Source organism: Vanellus vanellus (genome assembly GCF_965231255.1).
Source record: "Vanellus vanellus genome assembly, contig: HAP1_SCAFFOLD_366, whole genome shotgun sequence".
Classification (NCBI taxonomy): Eukaryota; Metazoa; Chordata; class Aves; order Charadriiformes; family Charadriidae; genus Vanellus; species Vanellus vanellus.
In genome coordinates this window covers 114,214-139,178 of record NW_028128220.1, presented here as the reverse complement: position 1 = coordinate 139,178, position 24,965 = coordinate 114,214, and the positions used below count along the sequence as shown (strand labels likewise).

The window sequence follows — 24,965 nt, the reverse complement described above, 5'->3', positions numbered from 1 at the left end:
TTGAAGACTGCAGTGACATTTGCTTTCCTCCAGTCCTCAGGCACCTCGCCCGTTTCCCAAGACTTGGTAAAGATGGTGGAGAGTGGTCCAGCAATGACTTCAGACAGCTCCTTCAGCACCCGTGGGTGCATCCCATCTGGACCCATGGATTTATGGATGTCCAGGTTGCTTAACTGGTCTCTGACCCAGTCCTCATCAACTAAGGCAAACTCATCCATTGACTTGACTTCATCTTCATCTGAGGTCTCAGCGGAACAGGACTCCTCAGGACAGCCCCCGACAGAGTAGACAGAGACAAAGAAGGCATTCAGTAGTATTGCCTTCTCTGTATCTTCTGTCACCAGGGCACCCACCCCATTCAGTAGTGGGCCTACATTGCCTCTGGTGTTAGTTTTATCTGCCATGTATTTGAAAAAGCTCTTCCTGTTGTCCTTGACCCCTCTTGCCAGGTTTAACTCTAAGGAGGCCTTAGCTTTCCTAGTTGCCTCTCTACATCCCCTGACAGCAGCCCTGTACTCTTCCCAAGTGGTCAGCCCCTCCTTCCATGATCTATAAACTTTCTTCCACTTGAGCTTGCCAAGCAGTTCCCTGTTTAGCCACACAGGTCTCCTGGCTCCCTTCCTTGACTTCCTACGTGTCGGGATGCTCTGATCTTGAGCTCGGTAGAAGCAGTCCCTGAATGCTGACCAGCTATCCTGGGCACCTTTACCTTCAAACAGCTTTGTCCATGGGATTTCCCCTAGTAATTGTTTGAAAAGGCCAAAGTTTGCCCTGCTGAAGTCCAGGGTTGCAATTCTGCTTGCTATTCTGCTTCCACCAGCCGAGATCATGAACTCCACCGTCTCATGGTCGCTGCAGCCAAGGCAGCCTTCAACCTTTACTCCTTGCACCAGACCCTCCTCGTTAGTGAGGACGAGATCCAGCAGTGCACCTCTCCTAGTCGGCTCCTCCACCATTTGCATCAGAAAGTTGTCATCAATGCATTGGAGGAACCTCCTAGACTGAGGCTGGCTGTCTGAGTAGTCCTTCCAGCAAACATCTGGAAAGTTAAAATCCCCCACGACAACCAGGGCCTGTGACTGTGAGGCCACTCTCAGCTGCCCATAGAAGGCCTCATCAACTTCCTCCCCTGATCTGGTGGCCTGTAATAGACACCCACAACAGTGTCACCCCTGCCAGCCTGTCCCTTAATCCTCACCCACAGACTCTCAACTTGCTCCTCAACTGCACGTGGACAGTACTTGGTACATTGTAGTTGCTCTCTCACGTAAAGGGCAACTCCACCGCCTCGCCTGGCTGGCCTGTCTTTCCTGAAAAGGACATAGCCACCCATGACCACATTCCAGTCATGTGAGCTGTCCCACCATGTCTCTGTAATTGCCACCAGATCATAATCTCCTGACCGAACAAAAGTTTCTAACTCTTCCTGCTTATTCCCCATGCTGCGTGCATTGGTGTACAGGCATTTCAGGGAGCGAGCTGAGCACACCGATTTCACCCTATGGGTATGGGAGGCCTCCCGGCCTTTATCAATTCTGGAGTGCTGCCCCACCAATGCAAGCTCAGTAACAACCCCATCCCCCTTCGAATCTAGTTTAAAGCTCTCTAAATGAGCCCTGCTAGCTCCTGCCCCAGCATCCTTTTGCCCCTGTGAGATAAACCTTTCCCACGTCCAGGCCAGCCAGGAGCTCTTCCAGCTGCAGGTGAGAAGCGCTCACCTTCAAGATGACGGCCAGCAGGAGCACGGGCTGGCTGCCCAGGTCGACATCTGCGCCGCTGTCGAGGGCCTCCTTCAGCTCCTGAACTGCTGTCCCGCTGGCAGCTCTCCGGAATATTCCCTCTGTCGACGGTCCTTGTTGGTGCAGGATATTCAGGAGCTCTTGCAGGAGACACAGCAGAACAGTTGCTTGGCTGAAAAGCTGCCTTCTGACAGCAGTGGCCATGGCCAGAGCTCTGCCCCAGACCCGGCTGCCTCCCCCGCAAAGGGGCTGGGGCCAGAAGCGTGAGCCAGGGGTGAAGAGCCCAATGCCCCGTCCTCGGCGCTCCTCGGGACACTGCCCCTCCGGAGCAGCCGGAGGGAGGGCTGGGGCCCCCTGTCCAGACTGGCTTACCTGGATGGGCTGGGGCAGCGTGCCATCATCCCCGCAGAGGGCTGCAAGGGGCTGTCCAAAGAGCGCCCTGCGGCAGTCTGCCTGCCCGGGAGCCTGGGCAGCGAGCGGGGTCCGCCGCAAAGCAAAGGGCCAGGGCAGCCCTCTCCTCCTCCTCCTCCCGGTCCCTCCTGCCACAAAGGAAAACAGAGCAAGAGCCCCTCAGTGGAGACCACCGGAGCAGCACTCTTGGAGCCTGCCCTGCCCTGCCCTGCCCTGCCCTGCCCTGCCCTGCCCTGCCTGCAGCACAGTGATGAGTGGTGCAGCAGGACGGGCAGGGAGCCAACAGCTGGAACCGCCTCTGCTGCTCAGCGGCTCCAGCTCGAGGCTCCTGACAGCCAGCGTGCCACCGGGACAGCCTGGCCCAGCCCTCGCCCTGCCCTCCACCAAGCTCTGCGCAGCAGCAGAGGCTCCGTCTCCTCGGAGAACCACATTCAGCAGCCGCTGCCCAGCGAGAGTCCTTCCTCGTCCAGGTGACATCCTTCTTTGGGGGGCCAAACCTGCATGGCAACACTCAGGGGACAAGTGAGCAGAGCTCCTGCTGACTCCAGCCGAGGGGCAGAGAGCCATCTGCCTGGCTCTCGGGATGGAGCAGAGGCAGGCATCACCTCGAGCGCACTGCCCTGCACGCAAGGGACACATGTCAGGTGGGAGCAAAGGGACCTCAAGGGCTCAGCTCTCTCCTGCTCTACAGCGATGGGGACCGACTTGCTCAAGGCGAAGGGCAGCTGCAGCAGCATCCCGTCTTCTGCAGAAGTGCTGGTTGCAGAAGCAAAGGTGCCTTTCCTCACCTTTTTTTCCAAAACTCACCTTCCGAGTGGCAACGTCCCCCTTCTTTGCCAGAAGGGACTGGCAGAGGCCCTTGCTTGAGATCACCCTGCAAGAACCAGGCTGTGCTTAGAGAGCAGCCCTGCAGCAGAAAGGGCCACCAGCAAGCTGCCACCCGGCACCAGCAGCCTGAGCGTGGCAGAGCTGGGACCATCAGCCCTGCCAGACTCTCTGCCCCGTGCAGCAGGTTTCCTCCCAGCGTCACCAGCAAGGACGTGCCAGTGTTCCTGGTGGCTCGCCAACCCTCTCAGCTCCCCAGGTGGTACCTTGGGACCCTCCCGCAGAAGCTCACCCCACTCGCCAGAGATGCCTGGCACTCCAGCACAGCGAGAGGTGGGTGAAAGGCAGCCACTCTCACCTTTGCCTGGCCCTTGATCAGGGTCTCCAGGCTCCTGGTGCTTAATGTCCTCCACTGGGCAAGAGAGAAGGAGTGGAGGAAGGTGAGAAGCGATGCCTCTGCTGCTCGGCTGGAGGAGCAGTGCTCAGGGGACAGAGCTGAGATGAGAGACACTCACAGCATGGCGGTTGCTCAGCTTCTTCTCTAGGAGTTTGAGGGAGGGCAGTCGCGTCACCCGGGCTCTCTTCACTCCACCTGGTGGCCTATGCAGCAGAAGAGAAAGAGTGAGCCCCAAGCCACCTCTTCTCTCTCCAGTGAAAGGGATCCTGACCCTCCTTGGGTACCACCCCAGCGCCAAGCAGAGAACAGAGCTGCCTGCAGAGCTCCTACCTGCCAAGCACTCCACCCTACTTCTCCCTCTTCTCCTCCTTGCTGTAAACAGAGGAAGAAGAGGCTTTCCGTTCCCGCTCATCCCTCGCCTGCCCAAGAGCTGCCCACAGCCATGCAGAGCTGTGTTCCCCCATACGGATGCACCTGGAGCATCCCCTCGGCTTACCCCAGCAGCGTGTCTACCCACAGCTCCTTCACCACGCATGAACTGCAGAAAGAGAGGAGAAACAGCGTCAGGCCCCACTGCCCCCCAGCCCGTGGGCAGAGTGTGCGCCTGCACAGCCCTGCCCTGTGGGGAGGGACACAGTGGCAGGATGAAGCCCCGTGGGGCAGGACAGAGGCGCTGCCAAAGCCCTGGACTCCCTCTGTCATGCCAGAGCAGCTGCTTTTGGCCTTCCCTTCTGGTGACCAAGAGGTGACCAGGGGATGCAGGACACAGAAATGCCCCCACCCCTCTCCTTCCAGCTGCCTGCAGGCCCTCACCCGGCCAACCCGGCCTCCCTCCTTCCCTGCCGGTGTACTGCCTGCTCCCTGCCCAGGGTTTGCACGGCAGCCAGAGGCCCTTCACAGGATGGCGTGGGCATGGTAGGGATCCTCTCCTGCTTCTTGCCAGCCCTGACTGCAGCTGCCAGACCCCAGAGATGATGGGGGCCAGCACCGCCCTGCACCGCCCAGCCCGTGGGATGTGGCATCACAACTTACTTGAAAGTGGCAAGGCAGTAGCCTGTGGGCCAGACAAGGATGAGGGAGTTGCTGCCCTCGCTGCTGCCATCCTCGTCTTTTTCTTCCTCCCCTGCTGCGTCCATCCTCCTGCTCAGCACCCACAGCTGGTCCAGGGCCAGGCGGAGCTGTGGGCGCACACTGGTGCCATGTCTGCTGAGAGGAGAGGCAGGCAGTGAGCTGGAGGTGGCCTCCTCAGCCCCTGGCCAAAGCCCTGTCTCCACCTGCCCTTGGGTTGGACACCACAGGGCCTGGGGCTGGTGGCAGGGTGTCCGTGCCCTGGTCCCAGGGCCGGGGATGGGGCAAAGGCAGCCGGGGTCTCAGGGGCTTACTGCCGCTTGGCAATCACCAGTTCCTCCTGCAGGAGGAGCAGGCGCCTCTCATTCCCCTTGCGTCCCCGGGTCAGCTGCACGCCCGTGCTCAGCACCGGCTCAACGTCAGTGAGAGCCTCCCTGCAGAGCAGAGAGTGGGGGGCATGAGCGCTGAGGGGCCCCGCTGTGCCCCCGTGTCCCTCCTCTGTGGAGGAAGCCCACCTGGGCCTGCAGCAGCAGTTGGCCTGGCCCATCCCGCCCAGGCCAGGAGGACCGTCATGGTGTGCAGCGCTGGCTGACACCAAGGACGTGGGCCAGTGTGCAGGAGCGTGGCTGGGAAGCCAGTGCCAGTGGTGGTGCCCGGGCAGCGCTGCTCGGCTAGACCCTGCCTCCTCCAAACGCCGCTCTGCACCAGCACAGCTCCGTCCTGCCGCACTGGTGGCTGTTGGCTCCAACAGACCAACGTTCCGACCCCAACAGAAACTTGGGGGGAGCTGGGGGCGGAGCTGGGCTGGGGGTTCTCTCCAGTAGGGCCATGTCTGTCTGGCACTGGGGAGCCCAGGGGTGGACGCAGCAGAAGGTAAGCATCACCTCCCTCCACCTGCTGCTACGGCTTTGCCTATTGCAGCCCAGGACACAGTTCACCTTCCTGGCCCTGAGGGCACTTTGCGGGCTCCAAATCGGTCAGCACGGGTTCCGCTGTAAGCCCAGGTGTCCAGCTGGGTTTCCCCAAGCATATACTGGTGCAAGGGCTCGTTCCTCCCCGCGTGCAGGACTTGGCTCTTCCCCTTGTTGAACTGTACCAGGTTCCTGCCAGCCCCTTTCTCCAGCCTGTCAAGCCCCCTCTGCTTGGCAGCACCACCCTCCAGTGCATGAGCCTCTCCTCCCGGTTTTGTGCCACCTGCAAGCTGTCTGAGGGGGCGCTGCCCCATCCTCCACATCACTGAATGCCAACAGGACCCACATCATGCAGCGCAGGGGGTTGCAGACATGCACCTTGATGTGGCATGACTTGTCACAGAAGGTTCAGAAATTTAGGGGAAAAATCCATGTGATTTTTTTATTATCTATACAGTGCTTCCCCTTTTTATTCATTCAAGCTATTAAAAGGTGTTCAAACTGTCTCATTTTTCATTTGAACATCACGTCTCTTCATAGTTCTGATGTTACGTGGAACATCGGATCGGGTTGTATTCTTGCATAGATGGTTAGACAGTAGGTAGCCGAGATTATTCGATAGTAGGTAGCAGATTACCTGCATTAGTTGTGCTAACAGCAGTGGCAGGAGGTTGCATTTAGCGCCTGAGCCAAAGGATAAAAATCCAAGGGCTCCAATGAACTCAGTGGGCTTTTGATCAGCAGATTGAATTCGCCACATTCAGAAAAAGAAAAGGTACATGAGAAAGGCGTGCTCTACCTGGACTGCCACAATGCGTGTTTTAGGAGGTATGAAGCTAAATTATTCTAGCCCTTCCCCTCACCCCCTTCCAAAAAACCCAAAGCACTAGAAAAAAAAAAAACCAACAACTTCCAGAGCAATGGGGCTTCTAATAGCCAAGTAATTTTCTCCGTATCATTCCCATTCAATGAGCCACTTTGTCTGCTGGGTACCAACGTAAGACTCTTCCAGGAAAAAGTAAACAAAGAAAAAAACTTGTTGCTCAGGCAGTTACCCCTGCTATGCTATGGAAGATGCAGAATTCCTCCCTCATCCAGAACCTTCCACCTACATACAAAACCGTGCTGACGTTTTCCTCCATCTCAACAACTCACAGGTGCCTCTTCCCTGGGAAAGTCTTTCCACTGTCACGCTGTGGGGATGGCTGATCATAGGCAATGCAAGCCCCAAGCCTCAGCCGCCATCTGAGGCCACCATCCTCCTTTGGCCATGAGCAACAGCTCAAATTCCTTTTCAGCTTTAGCACAATCTATTCCCAAATAGCCACAGTTGCTAAAAGTGTCCTGGATTGGTGGTTTGCAGGACCACCTCCTGGCTCCACGTGAGCCAAGGCTAGCGACAGATGGATTTCAGGGAGGTCATTCAGGTTTGATCCTTTGTCCCCTGAACCATCCCCACAGGCCCAGCAGCACTGAAAGTCACAGCGGGCTGCGTGTGAGCAACCTGCTCCACTGGACTTTTGCCTCAGTCTTCACTGGCAAAGACTGCAGCCACACTACCTGTGAGGCAGAAGGCAAAGGCAAGGACTGGGAAAATGAAGAACTACCCACTGTAGGTGAAGATCAAGTCTGAGACCACCTGAAGGTGCACAAGTGCATGGGATCTGATGGGCTCTAGGGAGACCTTAGAGCCCCTTCCAGTCCCTAAAAGGACCGTACAGGAGAGCTGGGAGGGACTTTTTACAAGGGCATGTAGTGATAGGATGAGGGGGAATAGTTTCAAACTGGAAGAGGGTAGATTTAGATTAGATATTAGGAAGAAGTTTTTCACTCTGAGGGTGATGAGGCTGCCCAGGGAAGTTGTGGAGGCCCCATCCCCGGAGGTGTTCAAGGCCAGGTTGGACCCCCAGGGCAGGGGGGGGGGTGGAACTGGATGATCTTCAAGGTCCCTTCTGACCTAAACCGGTCTGTGATTTTCTGATGATAAGGAAGGAGCAAGACAAAAAGGAGGATGGGTACAGGGAGTGAGACATACAGGATGAGAGAGAAAAAGCAGGACAGGGAAGAGGCCAGAGAGACTGTGAAAAACAGAGGGATGCAGAGCGGGACAAAGAGGCAGAGAATGAAAAAAAACATCAATGTGCTTCAAGACAGAGACAAAGAAAGAGAAAAAGAGGAGCAGGGAGCAGGACAGAGAAGGAACAAGAACAAAAAAGGGACAGGTAGAATGGAAGAGAAAGAGAGGGGCCGGAGACTAGAGCAGGGGCAGGCTGCAGGATACAAGAATCGCCAGATGAAGAGAGGTACAGGGAAGCAAAAGAGTGACACCAGCGAGGGAAAGGCCGGGGGGCACAGCCACAGGGAGGTACCCAGACGCGGCAGAGGGGCGACACAGCCCCAGGGGCACAGGACTCAATTCAGTTCCTGCTCTTGGTGCTACCAGCAGAATTTGACAGTTCAGGCGCTTCTGTCTCTGCCTCTCTCAGCTCTTACAACACGAAGCTTCCCGGAGACACAGCCTCGCACATGCACACTCACACTATATGGCCGTACCATACTTTTGGTTACGGATATGGACCCCACGGTGCATGTTGCGATCAGGTCTGCTGAGGACCACTCACAGGGACCCATCCTCACCTGGAGAGGGCGGCTGTCTCTTGTCTGCAGCTGGGGGCAGCTTCCAGCTCCATCCCCTTTGTGTCCTTCTCCAGCAGCTTCACCTTTTCTGATCAATTTCAGCTAGAGCCAGAGGCAGCCACCAACATCCCAGGGGGAGGGACGGACAACTGAGCCCTCAGCGCGGCCTCGGGGAGAGGGAGAGAACGGCGATCCCCTCAGCCGGCTCCGGGCTGGAGCCCCTCCTGCTGCAGGAGCTGCTGCAGACACCGCTCCTTCCCCGAGCAGGCGCTGACAGCACTGCGTTACCAGGGATGGAGCGCGCCTGAGGCCCAGCTGGCTGCTGCCAGGCCAGGCCGTGGGGCGGCCTGGGGCTGTGGGACAGCCCTCGGGGGAGGCGCTGGGGCCGGGGCGGCTGAGGGGGGCTCAGGGGGTCGGGGGGCCCGCTGCCTCTGCCCGGCTCCGGCTGAGCGGGACCCCATTGCTGCGGGCGGTTCGGGGCGGCCCCAGCCCTCCCCTCAGCCTGCGGGGCCACGGCAGCTGCCGGCGTGCCCCGGGCAGGAACATGGCCGCCGGGCAGCCCCGTGCCCCGAGACTACAGCTCCCGGCATGCCCCGGGGCGCGCCTGCTCCCAGCATACCCCGCGCGCACCTTCCCGCCCTCGGGCCCTGCGGGACACCGCCCCTGCCCCCCGCAGCAGCCATGGCCGCCTCCCCGGGGCTGCCCCGGCCCAGGGCCAGGCCCCGGAGCCCCGGTGGGGCCGGGAGGAGGGGCGGGAGGGAGGGGGAGAGCGGGGAGAGGGGTGGGACGGGGCGGTGGGGTGGGGTGGGTGGAGAGGGGCGAGAGATTAGAGAGGGAGGGGAGAATACATAGGGGAGAGGGAGAGAGAGCAGAGAGAGAGGAGGGGAACGGGGAGCGGAGAGGGACAGAGGGAGGTGTGAGAAACGCGCTCACTGTATTGAATTTTAGTCCGGGGCAAATTCGGTGGAGCAAAGAATATTTATTCCAGCGCTGGGAGTTACACGGGGGATTTCTCCTCCTTTGGCTCATTTTTCCCTTTACAACCGCTTGTCTTTATTTCGTATTCCTTATAATTATTCATGTTTCTTCTTGGAACATAGTTTGCATAATCAATGAGTTTTTGGAACGCAACCCACCCCCAAATACATAATCAATGAGTTCTGGGAATGCAACCCACCCCGCAATTTACATAATCAATGGCTTCTTGTAATGCAGCCCACCCCCGAGCACGCCCCTCCCTTCCAGCGGCGCAGGCGCTGCGCTGCCTCAGGGGTCTCCTGGTGGTCGTTGGAGGGAGGTTCGAAGTCTTTATCGCCATGTCCTTCCTGCGGCTTCTTCATTCCTTACACTCCTGTGGTTATCTTAGCTAACGACACCACCCTTTGCCCTGAAAGTTTCTGTACTTCCAACTGTTGCTCTCGTCTGATACCCTGTCTAACACTATCCCTTTCCCAAACGCACAGCGAGCACAGACCCATCTTAGCTGAAGCCATAGCGAGCACACATTTATTTGAGCTGAAGCAAAATTTTTGCCAAATTACTTACTACAATTCCACCCTTTTTATCATCTAATTTTGCTGAAGCGTTTTACATTTATCTCGCAGGATTCTTCCATTTTAGCAAGAATTTGAGTGGCTTCTTCGAGGTTTTCTTCTTTTTTGGCTTTTCTCAAGATCATGATTTTCTGAGGAGTGGCTGCCACTTGCAGTCTTTGGACTACACTGTGAATTAATCTTATGAAACAGGGTATTTAAACAAGGCAGAAATAAGAAACTTTCAAAAGGCACACAGCAGAATCAGTCTTAATTTCTTCCACCAAGCGATTTTCAGTAATTCATTTCACCAACTGGTGTTTACCATTGAATTTCTTTTTTGCACCAGCACGTGTTATTTTTTGGATATCAGCAGCGATTTCTCATACTGCTTTTTCATTATCATCAATTTTTAAACAACAATCAGATATGTTAAATTTTCTACACACCTCTCCTTTTACTGCTCGCAGATAGTCTAGTGCGAGCCGATTCTGGTTGACTGCTGCCCTTGTCTGAGTTTGTTGGTGGGTTAACAGTTTTAGTCCTGAAGCCGTTTTGTTAGTGATCAGCTCAACTAGTGCTTGTAGTCTTATAATTTGATTCAGCATATAGATGGGGTTTTATATCCCCAGCTACCGTCTTGGGCTCACGCGGCTGGTTTGTATGTCCTGGTTGAATTACTCTCAAGGTGCAGGTCTTTCTTCAGTGAGGTGGTAATTCTGGGAATGCCCAGTTTCTACATATCCGGAACAACGCATCCGGTGCCTGCCAAAACTCTTTCATTGTATCTTCTACATTTTCTTAATATTGTGAGTTGTTTTTCATTCCTGAGAATGGATTCATACCCATATTTTAAGGATCTATAAACATTCTGTTTGGGTCGGTCCACATTACGTATTTCTCTGTGGGTTCTGCAACAATAATATCTAATCTACTTACACTTATCTATCGGGGTTGTATACTCACATTGGATACACTAAAGATCGAGGACTTGGGAGAGGTACTGCTCCTGTCTGCAACGGGGACCTAAAATGACCTTATTACAATTATTACACTTAACCCGTAGATACACGCAACAATTACAATAGCAGCAAAGTAGGGTCGAAGGGGTTGGATGCCACTTTAGTCTGAAGGCACTTTCGAGGCTTTTGCTGTCTGTTGCTCTCATGCAGCAGTACTGACTCTTACGCGCCTTCTGAAGGCTCTCCAGGGCTTTTTCCTGTCAAAGCAAAAACACGAGACTTCCTTCTCATGGTTAATTTCCATATGCGTACTTTGAATCTGTATAGATAATGCCTTCTTTTCTCTGGAGATAATCTAAAGCTCTCTTCAGAGCGTATAGTTCACAACTCTGGGCTGACTGTTAATCCTCCTTCTTCAATTACTGCTTTTTTTTCCCCATCGATGATGACATAACTACTTGCTCTCTTTCCATCTAGACATCAGGAGGAATAGTCTATAAAAAATTTTTTTTATATTTTTGTTGTTGTTGTTTTTTGTTTTGGTTTTTTTTTTTTTATATATATATATAGGGCATCAGTGTGTTTATTAGGTCTCCTCTTATCCTGGTTTGGTAATCTATAAAGTCTAAACAATCATGTTCCATCTCCCCACTTGCCTGTCCCTACAGGAATTGTGAAGGATTCCTGTTTCCGTCTACTATGAGGGTCAAATCATTCTTTTCTATTAAAATGGTTTCGTACTTCACAATTCTGGAATCTGTTAACCACCGGCCAGACTTCTGAGATAAGATAGTTCTTACAGTGTGTGTGTGGATGTACGATTACGGTTCTTCTGGAAGTTAATTTTTGGCTTTTTTCTACTAATATTGCTGTGGCCACTACTGCCTGTATGCATGTGGGCCACCCCCAACATACCGGGTCCATTAATTTTGGATAGATATGTCACCGGTTTTCTTTCTCTGACGCATTCCTGCATTATGACTCCATGCGCTATCCATTCTTCCGTGTTTACAAAAAGGTGAAACTTTTTTTTTTTTTCCTTAGGGAGGGGAGGGCTAAAACCAGGGCTTCTATTAACTTTTGCTTTAATTCTTTAAATTGCTCTTGTTTGTCTTCTGTCCACTGTATTGGACTGTCTTTTACAAGTTTGTCATACAGAAATTTTATTGATTGAGTGTACCCTTTAACCCATAATTTACAATACTCTAGTAACCTTAAAATCTTCTTTATTTCTCATTTCATTCTTGGGACACTTAATGCTGTAATTCGTTCTGGATTGATCTTTCTTTTTCTTTCACTAATTAGATGCTCTTATTTTCTTTTGTACAAACTGCAGTTTTGTTGTTGAGACTCTTAATTCTTGTTCTTCAAAAAAAAATTCAGCAAACGTATTGATGTCTCCTTCTGACTTTTTGCTCTCTCTCTCTTGATACCAACAAGTCATTTCCATATTGCAAGATTCTTACGCCGGGTTCTGCCTGGAACTCCTCTAAAATTTTCTCTAGTGTCTGTTCAAATAGATTTGGGGATTTTGTGAATCCTTGAGGCAGGGATGTCCAGCGGAGTTGCTGCTTCTTCCCGGTGTCTGGATCTTCCCATTCAAAGGCAATTTCATAATACAAGACTTCTCAGCTCCCGAGTCTACTAAAAAGGTGTAAATTTCCTCCTGGGGGCCTAATTTTAAATTTATCAAGGGCTCACTGATTCTTTCTTCCCCCAGGAGGTAGAGCCTTTGACACCCTTAATTGGTAGTGTATTCTTCCTGTTGACGTAACACTCCATCTCTCTTTTGCCTGGGACACTCTTTCTTAAAATGTTCTTCCTGCCCACAATAGTAACACTTTCGGCCGTCTGGGGCTCCTGATTTCATTCATATGGGCTTTTTTGAGCGGTGGCAGATGGGCTCCCTGTATCTTGTATGGTCTCATCCCTGGCCCTGGATTCTGGGGTGCTTTATCTTTAGTTTTTGTTATTTCTTTTACAGTCGCTACCATTAGTTTTGCTTTTGCCCTCTGCTTCTCTTCATCACGCCTCACATATATACTTTTTGTGCTTCTCGTAACAACTCATTGATTCTTCTCTTATGTCAGTTTTCCATCTTTTTCATTTTTTTTCTTAATATCTGGCCAGGCATGGGTGACAAAATTTACTTTTTAATAATTCCTGGCCAGCCACAGTCTCTGGGTCAATCTTAGAAAACTGCTGAATATTCCTTTGGAGCCTCTCCAACCAATCCATTGGAGATTCCTCTTTCCCTTATTTACTTATTAAAAGTTTTGCTCACATTTGATCCCCTCAGGGCTGCTTCTTTAATTCCCCTTATGATTAACGTCCGATAATCAGACACGTTTCTCCTTCCTGTGGGGTCATTTTGATTCCAATCAGGTCTTTGTAGGGGTAACTTTTGGTCCCCCGCCACTCCATGAACGTTTTTCCTTTCTCATATTCTCATCCCTGCTAAACAAATCATTTGTCTGTCTTCCGGGGAGAACAAAGTTCCCATGATGGATTGCATTTCTTCCCAAGTGTATACATTTGGACTTAAAAATTGGTCTAATTGTTCTGACAAACTTAGGAGATCTTCCAACAATTTCTTCATTTCTTTTTTAAAGTTCTTGACTTCTGTACTGGTTAGGGGCACATTCACAAATCCTGCCCCATTTTGAACTCCTGGCATTGAGACTTCCCATAAAGGATGCAGCCCGATTGGTTCCGTCATCTTCTCATTTTCTTCCACTATGGACCTCCCCACTTCCTGCCTCCATTTCCTCTGGCTTTTCCTTCTAATGGGGGCCTGAGGCTCTCTTGCGCTTTCCGGAGGGTCCAGGTTATATGGGGAGGTAAGTATTCAAGAGGATCCCAGACTGGTCTCTGGTCTTCCTCCTTCTCCTTTTGTATCTCCCATTTAAAAACCCCTGCAGCTCCTTTCCAACACGCTGCATATTCGCTCTCTTCTTCATCAAATGATTCTTTAGAGTTAACGTATACATTTAGTGCTTGACACAGCCATCCCTCTATAGAATCATGCTTTGGCCAATGCAACTTCTCTGGCCTTATGGGCTCTTTGGTCCATTTAAACATACAATATATAATCTTCTTTCCTTTATCCTTACCCCGGGTGCAGGACTCTCCTTCCTGCCCCCATTGTAACAACATCCTCCCTAATGGACTATCTGGAGGTATTCCTGGAATTTCCCTTAAATTCCTTTTTACTTTTCCCTTGTCCCGTTTTTTTCCCCTGGGGGATCTCTCAACTCCAGCCTTTCGCTTCGTCTCTTCACCGGCCGGTCTCCTCACGGAGATACGGAACCGCGGTTAGAAAGACTCCGCACTCGCTTCGCAGATCTAGTCCGCGTCTCACTCACACCACTCTCAATCCCCCGTCACCCAGCCGCCCGAGCAATACTTAACAGTCAATTTTCTTACCCGGGTCTCGTGCACAAGTATTATCGGCTGCCGCGGTTATCCCTGGGACCCCTCTTGTGTCAATGAGCCCCTTCACCGGGCTGTTGCCGCTGGTCCGTCACTGTGTGCGGGGAGAACGCGAGAATTGCTAAAGTCAGCAGTGGCGCGCTGTCCCGGTCTACTCACCCGTCCAAGGCTCCGAACGTGGGCTTCAGGTATCCCGGACGAGCCCCCAAATTGTGAGAAACACGCTCACTGTATTGAATTTTAGTCCGGGGCAAATTCGGTGGAGCAAAGAATATTTATTACAGCGCTGGGAGTTACATGGGGGATTTCTCCTCCTGTGGCTCATTTTTTCCTTCACAAACACTTGGTTTTATTTTGTATTCCTTATATTTATTCATGTTTTTTCTTGGAACATAATTTACATAATCAATGAGTTTTTGGAACACAACCCACCCCCAAATACATAATCAATGAGTTCTTGGAATGCAGCCCACCCCCGAACATGCCCCCTCCCTTCCAGCGGCGCAGGCGCTGTGCTTCCTCAGGGGTCTTCCTGACAGTCATTGGAGGGAGGCTCGAAGTCTTTACCACCATGTCCTTCTTGTGGCTTCTTCATTCTTTACACTCCTGTGGTTATCTTAGCTAACGACACCACCCTTTGCTCTGCAAGTTTCTGTACTTCCAACTGTTGCTCTCGTCTGATATCCTGTCTAACACTATCCCTTTCCCAAACACGTAGCGAGCACAGACCCATCTTAGCTGAAGCCATAGTGAGCACACATTCATTTGAGCTGAAGCAAAATTCTTTTGCTAAATTACTTATTACAACAGCAACACACACTGACACACACCCTGACTGCATAGGAACACACACACTGACTACAGACCAACACGCACCAACACCCCACACACGCCCCACCACACATGGAACACCCCATGTAATGCACACAGTGCTTGTGCACGTCATGCACAGAGCGTGGAAGGCATGCACATGCAGCACGCACACACACACACAGTGCGGGCACACACAGCCTGCCAGCATACGCACAAAATGCCCGCACACACGGCACACGCTCCACCCAGTGAACGCATACCCGCAGTGCGCACGCTCACAGGCTCATCTACACCACACTGCACGTAAACAGTGTGCACCCACCGTGTGGGTACCGGGACACGGAGTGCACCCAGACACCGAGTGCACCCACACACAGGGCACACACGATGCGTGCACACACAGAGTGCAGCACACAAACTGACGTGCCGGCATTTCCCAGTCCCTGAAGGGCCGACAGGAGAGCTGGGGAGGGACTTTTTACAAGGGCGTGTAGTGACAGGATGAGGGGGAAGGGCTTCAAACTGGAAGAGGGGAGGTTTAGAATAGATCTTAGGAAGAAATTCTTGACTGTGAGGCTGTTGGACCCTGGCGCAGGTTGCCCAGAGAAGCTGTGGCTGCCCCATCCCTGGAAGTGTTCAAGGCCAGGTTGGACGGGGCTCTGAGCAACCTGGGCTGGTGGGAGGTGTCCCTGCCCAGGGCAGGGGGGGGACTGTATGGGCTTCAAGGTCCCTTCCAACCTAAACCATTCTGTGATTCTGTGTGTGCGCCCAGGCGTGCGCATAGGTACGGAGTGCAGCATGTGGGTGTGCTGGACTCGTCCCGCTCGCACATCACTGCTTGCCTGCTGCGGCTGTAGCCAGATGGGCCCCTCAACACCCAAAACCATGCATGCTGCCTGTAGCAGTTCTGTTTTCTGGTGTATGTGTTTTGGGAAGGCCCTGGTGGCAAAGGGCTGCAGAGAGCGGGGTGGCAGTGAACTTCCCCAAGAGGTCGCGATGCCACACAGGGCTTTTTCTGTCAGCAGGCAGCACTCGCAGCCAGGCGCTGCTGCCTGCCGCGGGGCCTGCACAGCCTCGTCCTGCAGGCAGAGCGTTCAGCGGGGGTCTGTCGGGGGTGTCCCATGCCGGCTTCTGCCTCTCCTCCTGCCGGGAACCCCCCATGGTGCCCCCCCTTTCTGCCAAGAGGCCGCTGGGCCCGGTGCCCGGAACCAACGACTCTGTGACATCAGCCCCGGGAACAAGAGCACTGTGGGCAGCGTGAGCACTGTGGGCATTACGTCGGCTGCGGCACTGGTGGCGACAGGCCCTCGGTTCACTTCTTGCAGGTGCCACGTGCCGCCACTGGCAGCAATGAAATTGCTCCTCCTCGTCGTCCTGCTGGCCCTGTGTTGGCCTGTGCAAGGCGCGTGGGACAGCTGTGGGTAAGTGGCCCGAGGCTCTGGGGGGGAGCTTGGGCAACCCTGATGGGGTTCACTGGAGGGAGCCCGCTTGTCCCCTGTGGCCACAGCTTCCCCAACCCCGCGTGGGAGCCTCAGATCCTGGCCAGCACCCCGGCTGCTGGCACAGCTCCTCTACGGGGCTCAGGCAGAAACAGGGGCGCCCGCCCGCCCGCCCCAGGGGGTTCCCTGGCCCTGCTGTCCGTGCAGCACCTTGTGGGGAGGGAAGAGGGCTGACCTTCAGCCTGAAGCGCAGCACGCCGTGGAGCAGGACAGTCATGAGTTTCTGGTTACAGAGGGACCTGCGGGCTCCGGCCCATGGCTTACCAGTACGGCATGTCGCGCGTGGTGGGTGGCACCGATGCCCGTCCAGGAGCCTGGCCCTGGATCGTCAGCATCCAGGACCCCTGGGAAGCAGGCACGGGGCACATCTGCGGAGGGTCCCTCATCAGCCCACAGTGGGTCCTCACGGCGGCACACTGCTTCATCGAGGCCAGGTAAGGAGGGCCAGGGAAGGGGGCTGTCCCCACCACCCTCGCGGGTGCCCTGCATGCAGCACCGCCTGCTACTCCCATCCCCGTTCCTGCCAGTACGCCCAGTGCCTGGGCACTGCCAAGCCCAGCCCAGAGACTGCTGAGGAGAAGGCTGGGCTCGGGCCACTGCTTCTTAGCAGCCTCCAGCGCCACATGGCTCGTGCCTAAGGCATGCCAGGGCAGTGGCAGCCTGCGTGGCACTGCTCTCCTCTCTGCCCTGGGAAGCAGAAGGCAGGGAACGGCGGGGCTGCTGCAGCACGTGGCTCCGCTCCCTCTGACCCCTCTCTCCATCTGCCTTCCAGGCACATCAGCATGTGGCGCGTGGTGATCGGGGCCACCCAGTTGACTCGGCTGGGCCCCGGGACCCAAGTGCGCCATATTAAGCGGCTGCTGGTTCACGAGCACTACAGGAATATCACACAGAGGAACGACATCGCCCTGCTGGAGCTGGACCAGCCGGTCCAGTGCAACTACTACACCCAGCTTGCCTGTGTGCCCGACGCCTCACTTAGAGTGTCAGAGCTGCACACCTGCTACGTCAGCGGTTGGGGCGCCACCACTGCAAGATGTGAGTTCCCCAAAAGTGCTGGTGTCCTGAGTGCAAGCTCGGCACACTGGGGAGAGGGGTTGGGCTTCCCGAGAGCGGAGGCGAAAGCCGCAGTCAGGCTGTGGGGACGTATGCCTCCGGAGAGAATGGGCTGACCCACCGCCCAAAGCCAGACAGAGGGGAAACACGGGCACAGTGCCTTCAGGATGCAAAGCCAAGCCCTAGGGAAGGGGTTCACCCAGGCAGGGGGGGAGCTGCTGGGGCTTCATTGCTTTCTGTGCTCACAGCTGCAGGGTCAACGGATGTCCTGCAGGAGGCCAAGGTCCAGCTCATTGATGTCAACCTCTGCAACAGCAGCGGGTGGTACAGAGGGGCCATCCACAGCCACAACCTGTGTGCTGGCTATCCGCAGGGTGGCATCGACACCTGCCAGGTAGGACGTGCTGCAAGTCAAGCCCCGGCAGCACCGGCAGCCCTCTCGCAATGCCCAAACATCGCCCGGCACGTGCTTGGCCTGGCAAGTCACCCTGCCACCGCTGGATCTCCACCGCTGCTGGGGCTCACCTCCCCTTCCCCAGCTGCAGGTCCTTGCCCAGTGCCCGCCTTGTCCCAGAGCCCGGGGACGCTGCCCAGAAAGCCCATCCTGTGCTCCCGGCAGCCCATAGGTCCAGATCCCAAAGCATCCCCCTTCCACACAGCCGGGAGCACTGTGCAGAGATGAGAGAGCGCCCGACCTTACAGGCCCTCCACCCTCTCCCAGATGAGGCTCTGTAGGCTCCAGCGCCGGAGCAGCGCCGTTGTGTGCAGTGAGCAGAGCTCTGGCAGGTGCTGGGAGAGAGAAGGAGCCGGCCAGAGCGCTGACAGCGGCCACCCACCACCACCTCAACCCTCTCTCCCCTGCAGGGTGACAGCGGTGGTCCTCTGGTGTGCAAAGACAACAACGCGGACTACTTCTGGCTTGTTGGGGTGACCAGCTGGGGGAGAGGCTGTGCCAGAGCCAAACGGCCCGGAGTCTACACCTCCACCCAGCACTTCTACAACTGGATCCTGGTCCAGATGGGACTGAGCCCAGCAGTAAGGGGTACTCCAACAGCACGGGCTTGGAGTCATTTTCTCACTGCCTCAACCCCTTATCAGAGGCCAAGGCCAACACCAACACCACCGGGCATGATTAGCTCCTGCCCATTTCCACTCCAGAAGCTGGTGGAATTCTTTACTCGGGTGCAGGAGCTGCTGCAGGTCCTGTGGGGGAAAAAGGCTTGAGCAGCGTGACGAAGAGGCTCCAGAGCAGGCCGCCCTGTTCCACGACCATTTCCTTCCGGGGCAATCCCTGCTGAGCCAAAGGCAGCCTCAGTGCCAAGGCCTGCTCTGTCCTGCCCGCGCTCCTCTGAGCACAGAAGGGCTGATGTTGACTCGGTTGTAGAAATAAAGTTCCTGATTTTCACAGCTGAGTGTGCTTGAGTCCAATTCAGTCTCCGGTGCAAGGCAAGGACTTGCATGCCCGGCGCCTGCCAATGAGGCTGCAGGCAGACAGCAGGGCACGAAGGGAAAGAGTGACTCCCAAGGGCTGAAACGGTGCCTGGTCAGAGAGGAGGGTGCTCAGAGCCACCATGGGACGGAGAAGACTGGCACATGGAGGATAGGAAACAGTGATGTGACCTGCAGATGACTTTGGGGGTATGCATTAAGGCACACAGCTGGAGATTAGGGCCCAGTGTAAGCCGTAGCTAATTGAACAGACGGTGTGAAACTGCTGAGCGTGACAAGAGAAATTGCTGACCACAGCAAAGAGTGAGAAGCCAACAGGGCTCTCAGTCCCAGAAGGAAGAGCCGGATTTCAGGGGTAGTTAACGGGGGATTGATCCCCCCTTGTCTCCATTTTCCCTGCTTGAACATCCCCCTCATCTTCCTTGACTCCTCCCTTTCTCCTCCCTTGTCTCTCCTCCCAAACAAGGGACCCACCCCAGGTCACTTCCTCTCCTCCCAGGTTTGCTCCATCGCTGAAGAGATTTGGTGTTTCAGGTGCTGGTAGCTCGGTCGCCTGGGACCGCCATGGCATTACTGATGCGGCTTCCTGGGCACTGCTGTCCCTGCTAGATGCCTCTGCCCACACGGACCCCAGCCATTCCTCCAGTTGTCTGTGCAGTGTGGCCACTCTCATCGTTCCTCCTTGACCACCTGCCAAACGTGGTGCTGGAATAGCAGAGTACCCACAGAAGAAGGTTTGCTCCATCGCTGAAGAGATGGGGTGTTTCAGGTGCTGGTAGCTCGGTCGCCTGGGACTGCCTCGGTCCCCGCCACTGCCTGCATGCATGTGGGCCACCCCCACGTACTGGGTCCATTAATTTGGACAGGTATGCCACTGGTTTCCTTTCTCTGCCCCATCCCTCCATTAGGACTCCATGCGCTATCCCTTCTTCCACGTTTACAAGAAGGTGAAATGGTTTTGGTTTCTTTTTTTTTTTTTCTAGGGAGGGGAGGGCTAAAACCAGGGCTTTTATTAGCTTCTGTTTCAGTTTTTGTAATGGCTCCTGTTTGTCTTCTGTCCACTGTAGTGGACCTTCTTTTACTAGTTTGTCATACAGAAATTTTACTAATTGAGTGTATCCCTCAACCCATAGTCTACAGTACCCTAGTAACCCTAAAATCTTCCTTATTTCTCTTTTTGTTCTTGGGACACTTAAAGCTGTAATCCCAGAAATTCGTTCTGGATTGATTTCTCTTTTTCCTCCACTAATTAAATGCTCTAAATACCTTACTTCCTTTTGTACAAACTGCAGTTTTGCCTTTGACACTCTTAATCCGTGTTCTCCTAAAAAATTCAGCAAACGTATCGATGTCTCTCTGACTTTCTGCTCTTTCTCTCCTGATACCAACAGATCATTTACATATTGCAAGATTCTTACTGGTGGTTCTGCCTGGAACTCCCCTAAAATTTTCTCTAGCGTCTGTCCAAATAGATTTGGGGATTCTGTGAACCCTTGAGGCAGGGAGGTCCAGCGGAGTTGCTGCTTCCTCCCAGTGTCCAGATCTTCCCATTCAAAGGCAAATAAGTTTCTACTCTCCTCTGCTAATGGACAGGCCCAAAAGGCATCTTTAAGGTCTATTACACTAAACCATTTACGATTATGCGATATTTTACTCAGGAGGGTATATGGGTTCGAAACCACAGGCTGCCTAGTCTGTACTTGTTTATTGACTTCTCGTAGGTCTGTGACTAATCTCTATCTCCCCTCAGCCATCCTGACCGGTAGAATTGGACTATTGTAAGGTGACATCCAGGGTTCCAACAATCCATCCTTCAACAATGAATCAATTTCTGGTTTTAGACCTTTCCTCCCCTCATAAGATACGGGATATTGTTTTATCCTTACTGGCCGGTCCTCTTTAACTTCTATTTTCGTGCGGGTTCATTTACTTGTGCTGTTTTCTTCTCCTGGCAACACCAGCAGCAGAGCGGTCGGAGGAGAAGGGTGAGTGCCAGGCTGGTGGTGCGGAGGGGCGTGAGTGTGATGTGCGCGGTGGCCCCGGAGGGCACTGAGAAGGGTCAGTTGGTCTGGCTGTGCGGGAGGATGTTCTGCCCGCGGCAACCGCCTGAGCAAGCGCGGCCTTGGGGAAGCATCTGGTTGAGCATTTGTTGGTGTGCTGGAGAAGAGCTGGGCAGGTGTCCCAAAGGGCAGCGTTTGGTGGGACCTCCTTCACCCCAAAGCTTTGTGGGACCTTTTTGAAGCCACCCTGGTGAGGCCTCTGCTCCTTCCACCCAAGTACTTTATGTTTCACACCATGGAGTGGTCATTTCTGACTGCATCCTCAGCAGGACCTGGGGCCTGTGGCTGTATCTTCAACTGTGGAGCTGTAGAGATCTGGCAAGGATGGAGGAGAAGGAATGAGGCTCCTGGTGAAGGGAGGGAAGTGAGGAGGTGCAGTGTCCACGCTGGCCTTGAGGACTGGCTGGGCAGGAGAGGACATGTTGGTGTAGGAGCCATGGAGCAGCCTGTGGCCAGAAGCAGAGGGTGGACACAGGGAGCATGGGCTCAATGTGAGAGGGAGCATGACCTCGGCGCAGCGCGTTTAACTAGAGGGCTGGGAGCGAGAGCGGCGTCCAGCCTGGGCAGGGGAGCTGGGTCTGCTCGTCCTCCATGTGAGAAATGGTGGTTTGCAGGTAGCATCTGGTTGCACTTGCTGGAACGCAGAGCAGGAGAGAGTTGTGTCCTGGTTTTCCCCTACAAAGGCAAGACATGGGTGGAAACGTGGCAGTGGGGAGGGACTGGGAGTAACTGGGACCTCCCATCCGCCTCCCAGCCCCATCGCGCTGGGATGGGGTTGCATATCACCCCAGGGTTTCAGGGCTTGAAGGGTTGTCCCCGTGTCCCTGCCGGGCTCACAGTGGTGGCATGCTGCTCTGCGTCAGGCTGGGGGTGGCTGGGAAAGGTCTGGCACGCTGGGGCCATCACTGACTCTCATTTTCTCTCCCACCATAGAGCTCCTGGGCGTACCTCTCAGGTCTGTACGGAGCCCCCCTGGCCGGCGCCTGCTCCAGGCTGAACAACCCCAACTCTCAGCCTGTCCTCCCAGCAGAGGGGCTCCAGCCCTCACAGCATCTCCGTGGCCTCCTCTGGCCCCACTCCAGCAGGTCCATGTCTTTCCTATGTTGTGGGCTCCAGAGCTGGATGCAGTACTCCAGGTGATGTATCACCAGAGCAAAGCAGAGTGACAGAACCACATCCTTCGCCCTGCTGGCCACACTTCTGATGCAGGCTGGGATATGTGTGGTTTTCTGGGCTGTGATCACGCATTGCCATCTCATGTTGAGCTTCTCATCAGCCAGCACCCCCAGGACCTTCTCCTCAGGGCTGTTCTCCATCCATTCTCCGCCCAGCCTGGATTTGGGCTTGGATTGCCCCGACCCAGGTGCAGGACCTTGCACTGGGCCTCATTGAACTTCATGAGGTTGGCATGTGCCCACCTCTCCAGCCTGTCGTTAGTAGAAGGCCAGGCCTGCAGCACCCCGGTTATCAGCCCAGCTCTGGTGGGAGGGGATGCTCCTACATGGGGAGGTTGCCCTGTGCTGGGGGGGGACATCCCACCGAGGGAAGGTCTTGCCGAAGTGGGGGCCGCACTCATGCTCCCTCTCCCTCATCCCTCCCCAGATCGCCCCGTCAGAAGGTCCCGAGGGCAGCGAGCGGATGGTCATCATCATGGGGCCGCCCGAGACTCAGTTCAAGGTGCGCTGGGTGGGGGCTGTGGGTGGGGGGGACAGTAAGGGCCAAGTCGAGAGCATCCCTGTGGTCACCACTGTGCTGGCAGCCTGGCTTGGCCTCCCTCAGCACCAGGGGAGCTCTTTGCTGGGTACCGTGGTTTTGATGCTGCTGGACGTGGGAACATCATCAGCTTTGGGGATGGAGGGGCACAGCGGGCGCTGCCTGATGGTTTTCCTTCCTGTCCGTCTCCTCCCCAGGCCCAGGGGTGAATATTTGGGAAGCTGAAAGAGGATAACTTCTTTAACCTGAAAGAAGAAGTGAAGCTTGAAGTCCACATCAAGGTGCCTTCCTTCGCCGCCGGCCACGTGACAGGCAAAGGTGGCAAAACGGTGGGGGGTGGTGCCCCGGGCATGCAAAGTTGGGAATCACCCATCACCCCTGCCCACCCCAGGGGGACAAATCCCGGGTGCTCAGTGGTCTCAGCGATGTCTTGACCCTCAGCCCCCATGTTCTGGTGGTGGTTCTCGTTGGTCCCAAGGAAGGGGGAGACACACAGGGTGCCTGGTGCCGTCGTGACTGTGGCAGTGGAGGATTTTGGCTCTTCCACAACAGAAGCCTCTTGTGGTTCGCTCCAGGTGAACGAACTGTAAAACTTAACCAGCGCGGAAGTCATTGTGCCACGAGACCAAACCCCGGACAAGAACGAGGAGGTCATCATTAAAATCATTGGGCATTTCTTTGCCAGTCAGGTACAGTTTGGCCGTGGCTTTACCCGATCCTCCCCGGCCGCTTTTGTCTACCGAGGAAAGGCACAGGGCTTGCTGAGCCCAGCAGCACCCGAGCGTCCTGCCACTCTTCTTTTGGGAGGTCCCTGTGCCCCCAAGATGCACTGAAGGTGTTTTGGTAGCTCCCCCTGGCTGTGCGAGAACTGAAATTGAAGATTGGCTCGATTGAGCTAAAAATGGGTGTTTTGAATGCCGTGCAGAGCAGCACCCAGGGTGTGAATGGACTCCTCTATGCAGGCAAAGCCATGCGCATCCCACCTGGGTGCATCTTCCATAACCTTGTCTCCTGTCCACTCAAGCAGGATCGCAGCCCCCCAGAAAAATTCAGGTGCTCTTGAGGAGCGATGGAGGAAGCACAAGTTAAAAAAAACAAAAACAAAACAAACAAAAAAAAGCAACACCCAAAACCGCCCCCCGAATTAATTATGGCTTGTCCAGAGTGACAAGTTGGGAGCAGTGAGATGCTCGGTGGGGGCTCGGGGGTGGGTGGTGGTGGGAGAAACAGTGCCCTGACCCCCACCTCTTGCTTTTCCCCTCTCCTCCCCAAGACTGCACAGCACAAGATGAGGGAAATGCTCCAGCAGGTGAAGCAGCAGGAGCAGAAACACGCTCCGGGAGCCCCGGCCTCACAGCACAGCAAGGGAGGCTCCCGCCGTGCCGCCCAGCACCACCCGATGAATGTAACCCCACTGCCGGATATCCCACACACCCCCTCCCCAAACCCTCCTCCCCCACCCCCAGCAGGTCAGGGGAGCAAACCAAAGACCCCCCCAAACACACAGCCCCCCATTCCCCGCGGCGCTGCGAGGATGCACAGCCGAGGGGTACGGGGAGGGCTCTCTCCATCCCACAGCCTCCCCCTTCCTCCTCCCTCGCCTCCCGACGCTATCCCTTTAGTTGGACTAACAGAGGCAGAGAGAGAGAGAGTTTTTAGTATTTTTTTTATTATTATTTTTAATTTACTAAAAGCCACCTGTTTTTCACCTCAGGCACAGCCGGAGGAGCCGGAGGATTTTTCAGTTTTGTAAGGATTTTAATTTTTTTTTTTTTTTTCAGAGGGGGTGGGGGCGGGAGGAGGATGTTTGGTTTTTAGCCAAAGCCGGCTTTTCTCGAGGTTCAAGGACAGGAACTAGTCCAGTGGTTCTCTAATGCCCAGTAGAGCAGGGATGTAGGATTGCCAGCAGGGGGTGAAACCCCCAATAATAATTAAAGGAGCGTTAAAAAGCGATTTCTTAAGGGCTTTGAGAAGAGCAGTGCCTGTATGAGCCAAGAGAAGGTATCCCGTCTCCTCAAAGAGGCATTTCTCTTTCACGCGCCCTTTCCTCTTTGCTTCCCTGAGTCCCAAACTGGGGTTGGCATCTGCTGCGTCCCCCTGTCCCGGCTGTCCCTCTGTCCCTTCGCTCTCCATCACCGCCCCGACGCAGCTGAAAGATGCGGGTTGCAGGAGAGAAGGGGGGAAAGAGGGGCGGGGGGTGGTCCTGGTTCCGGCAGGGATGGGGTTAATTTCCCCGAGGAGCCGGCAGGGACACAGGTATCCCATCCCCTGTGAGCCATGCCCGGGGCTGGGGGGTGCTCGCCGGGGGAGGGGGCGGGAAGTCGCGGCTGGGAGCGGGCTGCGGCGGTGCGGGGCCGGTCGGTGCGCGGAGGCGCTGTCATCGCGTCCGTCTATTCCTTTACCGCTGTTATTGGGATTGTTTGCCCTTCCCGTTGCTCTTCTCTTAAACTGCCTTTATCTC

At 54.8% G+C, this 24,965-nt stretch overlaps 1 protein-coding gene across 1 annotated transcript in view; it reads left to right on the top strand.

Annotated features, from left to right (window-relative positions):
* Nucleotides 1-18,506, top strand: part of LOC309684665 (acrosin-like) — a gene marked incomplete at both ends in the record, with an annotated part of 43,979 nt that extends 25,473 nt beyond the window's left edge. Inside the window, 3 exons of the mRNA XM_082500532.1 lie at nucleotides 17,067-17,279; nucleotides 17,537-17,676; nucleotides 18,147-18,506. Of these exons, the coding sequence (XP_082356658.1) occupies nucleotides 17,067-17,279; nucleotides 17,537-17,676; nucleotides 18,147-18,506 (713 nt within the window). The remainder of the gene's footprint in view (nucleotides 1-17,066; nucleotides 17,280-17,536; nucleotides 17,677-18,146) is intronic.
* Between the last annotated feature and the right edge of the window lie 6,459 nt (nucleotides 18,507-24,965).